Below are 7,336 nucleotides of genomic sequence, written 5' to 3' on the forward strand. Positions count from 1 at the left end.
CATAACCATTCTACTCTTCTTGGTATTGTTTCTTGGAGATGGTAAAATTATAAATACAACACTCAGTAAAGCAGCTTTACCCATTACTAAGGTTACTTGTGCTTTCTATTAATGTGATTCAAGTTAAGTTTCCTCTGAAACCTATTTCCGTCCTTTAATACTGAGTTTTCATTTGGGGGATGTGGGTGTCGCTGGCTGGCTAAAATTTATTGTCTGTCCCTTGTTAACCCTTAAAGTAGTGGTGAGCTGCCTTCTTGAACTGCTCAGTCCACCTGCTATGGGTTGACCCATAATGACCTTAGAGGGAAATTCCAGGATTTTGACCCACCGACAGTGAAGGAACGGTTATATATATCCAAGTCAGGGTGGTGAGTGGCTTGTGGAGGAACTTGAAGGTGGTGGTGATCCCATATTTCTGCTGCCCTTGTCTATCTAAATGGAAGTGTTCATGAGTTGGAAGGTGCTGTCTGAGGATCTTTGGTGAATTTCTGCAGTGCATCTTGTAGATAGTACACGCAGCGTTACTGAGCATCAGTGGTGGAAGGAGTGGATGCTTGTGGATGTAGTACCAATCAAGCAGGCTGCTTTGTCCTGGATGGTGTCAAGCTTCTTGTGTTGTTGGGGCTGCACTGATCCAGGCAAGAGGGGAGAGTATTCCGTCACACTCCTGACCTGTGCCTTGTAGATGGTGGACAGGCTTTGGGGAGTCAGGAGGCGATTTACTCACCGCAGTATTCCTAGCCTTTAATCTGCTTTTGTAGCCACAGTGTTTATGTGGTGTGTGCATTTGAGTTTCTGGTCAATGATAACTCCCAGGATGTTGATAGTGGAGGATTCAATGATGGTAACACCATTGAATGTCAAGGGGCGATGGTTAGATTGTCCCTTATTGGTGGTGGTCATAGCTTGGCATTTGTGGCATGAATGTTACTTGTCATTTGTTAGTCTCTAGGCCTGGATATTATCCAGATCTTGTTTTTGAACATGACTCTTCAGACACTGAAGTAGTTCAAGAATGGTGCTGAACAATATGCAATCATCGGCGAACGTCTCCACTTCTGTCCCTATGATGGAGGGAAGGTCATTGAAGCAGCTGAAGATGGTTGGGCCTAGGACACTACCCTGAGAAACACCTGCAGAAATGTCCTGGAGCTGAGATGACTGACTACCAACAACCATTACCATCTTCCTATGTGTCAAGTATGACTCCAATTACCAAAGTTTTCCCCATGAAACCCGTTGATTCCAGTTTTGCTGGAGCTTCCCTATGTCACATTTGGTCAAACATAGCCTTGATGTCAAGGGCTGTCACTTTCACCACACTTCTGGAATTTGGCTCTTTTGGCCATGTTTGGACCAAGGCTGTAATGAGGTCCGGAGCTGAGTGGCCCTGGTGGAACCCAAACTGGGCATCACTGAGCAGGTTATTGCTAAGCAGGTGCTGCTTGATAGCACTGTTGATGACACCCTCCATCTCTTTATTGTTGATCAAGAGTAGACTGATGGACGGTGATTGGTTGGGTTGGATTGGATTTGTCCTGCTTTTTATGTACAAGACATACCTGGGCAATTTTCCAGAATCATCAGCTATCATCCATATAACTTTGAACAAGTGTAGGTTGTCATCTGTTGCTCGTTTGGAAATAGTGTTGTAAAGGATGGACAAATCAAATGGATGAATGACTGTAACAATGAATGTTCCCCAGTTTGTTTGTTTGTTCATTTTATTGGCATGATTGCCAAGGACAGGAGTTATTCCTTACAATTTTTTCAAAAAGATGAAAGCAATCTAAGGTGTAGAACGTGTGAAAAAACACCATGGGTTAGCTGGTTTTGGTTAAGGTACAGGAAAATGTAAAACACTCAATTATTTTGAATAACTTGTGCTGTAATGGACTTTCTGTGAATTATTAGAGACATTGATTTTTAAGCCACTTAAGTATTAGATTTGTTGAAGTGAATGCTCTGTTATTCAACAAATTCTCCATATATTTATGTATTATATGGGAGGGTTTCCAGGAAATCATTGAAAGTAGACGGTGTTAAAAATTTGAAGGGATGGTGAATAACTTTCTCAAGCTGAGCTATTGAAGATTTGAGCTATGAAGTAGTGATCAACATCTATGGCATTTGGAACAAAACTTTTCAATTTTTAGCAAAGCATCTCCAGGTATTTCAAAGCATTATTAAACAAAATGATATTGAGTTATTGGGGGAGACTTTTGGAGCAGAAAATTAAAGGCTTAGAGGTTTTAAGCTTAAACTTTTCAGTTTGAAAGCTCTCTTAGCAGGATTGGACATGGCTAACGGACGAAATTGCTCATTTACAATTTAATGTTTCAAAGGCAGTGAGTGGGTACTTAACGTGGTAAGACTATTTTAAATTTGTTTTATGATACACATTAAGTGTATCTTCCATGTTATTTATTATCTTATGGAATTCAGCTATAAATCTCAAGTTTATCCTGAGTGACTTTTTTTCATTTGACCCCTTCCCAGGAGTTGGTATTACCAGTTATTTTCTTTTCTCATCCTGCATTTTGTATATATGCAAAAATAATCATTCTCACTTTCTCTGTCAGGAATTGGTCAGCCTTTGTAACCCCATTGTCAGCAAGCCAAAGCCTAAAGCAGAACCTCCAAAAGACGAGAAGGAGGCAGAAAAGAATGGACCAGTGAATGGGCAAGCAAGTGCTGACACTGACATCTCAGCACCTACCACTGAGGGTACCCAGAAAAATACAGAACAGCATCAACAACCTCTACCAGAGATGGACATTGAGTAACGGTGCAACAGTGATATCCAAACTGTTATGTTAAAGTCATAGACTTTGCAGGGCAGCTTTTTTCACCTTTTTTATGGTGAATGGAGTAACCTGAACCTGGTATTCTTGAATCTGTGTGGCAAATTTTGGTAGCTTTTTTTAAAACCCCTTCCCTAACTTTGCAATGGGATGGGAATTAACTAATACAACTGGGGCTTGAATTAAATGTTTTGTTACAAAAGTTTTGATTTTGTTTGTGGCTTTGTTTCACCATTAAAGCTGATTCTTTTGTTTTGTAGCCCCGCTTCCTGTCTGTCCACCCCAAAAGGTGGTGATTGCTGATTCTGCCAGAGTCATTTGTGAGCTTTTCTGGCAAGCTTTCTGCTGGTAATTAGAATGCTGGATAGCAACATGCATACCAACAATTCACTAAATAGCTCACGTTCAACTTGAGTGTTGTTTAGTTTTTTTTGTCTTGTTGGCTTGCTTTGATTTGTTATTGACAGCTGTTGGAATCAAAGCTATATTGCCTGTCTTCAAGAATCTCAATCTTCAAAGATGCACGTACCAATTTTTCCCTTTAGAACGCTACCATCAGTTTCCACTTACTTATTACTTATCTTACAACAGTTGTATTGAAGTCAGAATTATAGTTTGGATTATATGTTGAAGGAAGACTGTTTCAGGTTCCATATTCTTAAAAACAATTGAATAAAATCCTACTTTTGGACAACAAAAAGTGCTGTCTGTCCAAATTTCTGATAAATATTGGTTTAGTTCTCAGTGTGTATGTACTATACACTGTAGTGTATATATACAATGTTACTGTACAACATCTCTGCTTTCACTTACATTTCTTTGATCTATGACACTGGTTACTTCCCTTTAATTCCCATATTAAATTTAAATTGTTTGAATTTATTTGTGTAAGGTTTTTTTATTTTGTGTAAATAAAGATTTAGGAGGAGTGGAGAGAAAAACCAATAAAATGCTCAGTTGTATTCGGTATTGCAATGCAATATTGACTTCTCAAAGAACAGCAACTTCAGAACTGACAGCATGGTCAGGCTTATTGCAAAGAGTTGTCCACAATAACCACAACTGACTTCAAAATTCATTCAAGAAGCATGCCACCCTGCACTGTAGTTGATTTGAATCTCCAATAACTATCAAGTATTCTAGATTGTGATTCAAGAAAATCAGATTGTAATCTAATTTTTTAATGCATATATAGCAACGAGCCTGTTTTGATCAGGTGGATCAGAAACTATGTTGAAAAGAACATGCACAGTACGGTGGCAAGGCAGTGACTTTTCAAAGCGTAGAGGAAATACTACTGATTATTGCAGTTAATTTTGGAAAGAATGGTTTGGTGACCAATTTGCTTGTAGCTAGGTCATTTAAGCTTAGTGAGCATTTTTGAGATCCATCTTCCATGTATTTGCTTATGGAAGAAAAGTTTAAATCTAGAAATAGAGTACAAAAATTAAACAAAGATTCCTCAGGAATGCACTGCACAGTGAAGAAACGCTTCCTGTTACCTGCACCCAAAGCAGCATATTGCAACTTAGGCAGCCAAAAAAACTGAAACATTACCAAAATCAGTAAGCCAGTTGTTTCTTCTCCCTCTCCCGTAATTCTACTGTATTGTTGTTCTGCTTGGAATGAAGGTTTGTGTTTGTTTTAGTGTCATTAAGCTTTGTCAGCTTTTATAATGAAAATGGCTTTGATCAGTTTTTCATAGCGTAAATGGTCATGGCAGAGGAAGGAATGCAAGAAGAGTATCGCTGTGCATAGTGAACTAATGTACAGAAATGCTAGTCGTGTTAAAAGTGCTCCTTCTCATGCACTTGCATTTCAGCTCTCAACAGCCTTGTGTACTGTACACAAGTTATCTTACATACCAAATTCTTAGAAACAAAGTACCATTATGATACAAGACCAGTTCGGATATCCCTGTTTGCTCAGAAATTAGTCAAGTCTGTCCAGTTTCCAGTTCTTGTTGCTTAAGTATTGCATACTGAGTTATGAAGCTGCACCTCAATATAGCAGGTGCTGGTGATTTGTTATAGTCATTAAAACTGTATAATTTTAAGAACTCTGGTCTTGCAACACTGTCCATTGGCATATCATGTCAAGGCTTGAGTTACTATTTCCACTGTATATTTATACTCTTGCTATTTCACTTAACTGTGTGAAATATAATAAAAAAAATTGAATGAAGAATGTGTTTTTATTTAAAGATTAGGTGGCTTGGTCATGTGGGATCTCTGGTTTCAAGTAGGCTGGGAGGGAGAATTATTTCTGGAAGTTCAGTCACTTTCCTTCAAAGAAATTGTCTCTATTGATATTACATACAGTTAACTATCCAGTACTTCAACTGGCTTAGTATCTTCTAGAAACAGGAAACAGTGAGATAAATTAAAATATCCCACTCCTGGCTTTTTGTATTTTGTTTACTTTTAGACATCCTCCACTAGTATCCCAACTGCCAAAAGATCTAATCTCAAAACTTGATAAATTTGTAACACGTGACAGCAGTTGGAGAGGTAGCGGAACATCTTGGATTTATGAAAATAACTTTGCATGCATAATTTTGTTGCACTTTCTACAGTGTCTCCATGATGGATATGGCCTTGCTCATACAGACAAGTTTTAGTCCAGAGGGTGTTTTAAGGATGAATGTAAAAGACACCTGAAGGTGAAAATGCACTGCTCTCGGTAAGCTTGGAACCTGGGTTGACAATTTATTTTTAAATATAGAAGGATAAGTTTTAAAAGAAAATATTTTCCATTTGATGTTACCTACATTACAACATGACTAGAATGACAAGTGCATAATTGTCTATGATGGGTCTTAAGACAGCCATTGGACATGAAAAGAATGTAAGTACAAAGTTTGTTCTTATCTTTATGGGATGAGACAAATTGTTCTTGAGAATCTGGACTCTGGCTTCAGGTTAGTATATTTCCAAATTTGGTTGGTAGAGGTCCTGGTTGTGGGACAGTCTGTGGCCTAACTCGGCCTCTTAAGTGGAACAATTTCAGGGCCTCATCCTGTTACCACTTCAATTTAATAGGCAGCAGCAGAGGTATGAACCTAGTACATAACTTAGCTGGTTTAATCCTGCAAGCTGTCAGTGAAAGGGTGTCTCTTCCCCCCCTCGCTTTGGCCCCTTGTGCTACTATGAAGCCTCTGAAGTTTCTGCCTTCAGGTTGACCTATAGTCCAACATGTTTGCGCGGGCCTGACAACCCACTGCTGGTGAAACCCTGGACTATTTATGGCTATCCACTGATTCGCTTCTTCCTGGACCTCCTGCAATACTGGCTACATTCACCAGTTCTGCTATGCACAGAGCTGCTGGCCATAAATTTTCCAATGATGTGAGGTGCTGGGGTGGACAGTCAGAAGTCACATGACACCAGGTTATAGTCCAACAGGTTTTTGAAATACCGAACTTTTGCAGGGCTGCTCCTTGGTTAGGTGAAGTCATAAAATTTTCCAGAAGTGCTAAGGTGGGTGTGTCTCAGGAATTGTGGGAAGTCCCACCTCAAACTAATTAAACAAAGTACCCCAGATACTGTTAGAACTTGTTATTTAAACAAGTTACACTCCAGAAAAATCAATTTTAGAATGCCTAAAATAGTGATACATATTCAAATCTGTCCCACAAAATATACAATTTATTAAGCATACACAGTCTGAATGAAAGAACGGGATCAGGAGGGAGGTTGGCTATAAAGAAACATACAAACTATTGTTCCTTCAGCTGCTAACTTAGCAGTTTAAATTGAAAGTGAACCAAGCTTAATGCTGTTGATAATCTCAACACTTATTCACCAAACTGAACGTTTTGTTTTTGACTAGTTAAATTTGTGTCAGAACAAATGTACTGTTAATCCTATTTTAGTACTTGTAGCACAGTTCTGAAGTATTTGTCCAACAGCCAATGGTTTCATAGTGGTTAGAAGAACTTGCTTGTGCCTCAAAGACTTGGGTACTGGTTTTCAAAACAATCTTCATTATTGAAAAAAAATTCTAATAGGTATTTAAGTAATCCTATACAAAACATCTGTCAGTACTGAAATATTTAGAACGTTTTAATACATTGTATTATATGTAAAATCAAGCTGTCACTGGTTGGAAACCGTTCCATACTCCACAGGCCTGTAACTAACCCATTCTATACTGCACTGTACATCGAAAAACACATAACAATCACAGACTAGTAGTAAGAAACAATATTGAATAAGAATGTAATTCTTTTAAAGTGAACACTAAATGACAAATTTTGTGTGTCCTGGAATATTACACAATGTAAAATGTTAACATTTGTCAATTTCAATGCAGTTGCATTTCAATATTTCTTCACTTGTATTAGTAACATGTATGTGTCTTGTTGCCATGAGTGATTTTAAAACAGCTCAGACCAAAATGGGAAAATTCAGAAGTTCCTCCACTAAATGAATTTGACAACAGCATTTAATCTCGGAGCTGAACCATATTGCTCACAACCCTGGAAATTAATTTTCAATAGCATTTTTATTATATAAGCTCTTGTTTGAGCA

At 38.2% G+C, this 7,336-nt stretch overlaps 1 protein-coding gene across 2 annotated transcripts in view; it reads left to right on the forward strand.

Moving 5' to 3' along the window:
• LOC109933100 (heat shock 70 kDa protein 4) overlaps nt 1-3,682 on the forward strand; it is a 67,500-nt gene extending 63,818 nt beyond the window's left edge. For both annotated transcript variants that reach the window (XM_020532087.2, XM_048603407.1), the window contains exon 19: nt 2,583-3,682. In XM_020532087.2, coding sequence (XP_020387676.1) covers nt 2,583-2,786 — 204 coding nt within the window. In that variant the 3' untranslated portion in view covers nt 2,787-3,682. The remainder of the gene's footprint in view (nt 1-2,582) is intronic.
• The last annotated feature ends 3,654 nt before the right edge of the window (nt 3,683-7,336 follow it).

This window comes from Rhincodon typus, chromosome 12 (assembly GCF_021869965.1).
Source record: "Rhincodon typus isolate 14 chromosome 12, sRhiTyp1.1, whole genome shotgun sequence".
In the NCBI taxonomy this organism is placed as follows: Eukaryota; Metazoa; Chordata; class Chondrichthyes; order Orectolobiformes; family Rhincodontidae; genus Rhincodon; species Rhincodon typus.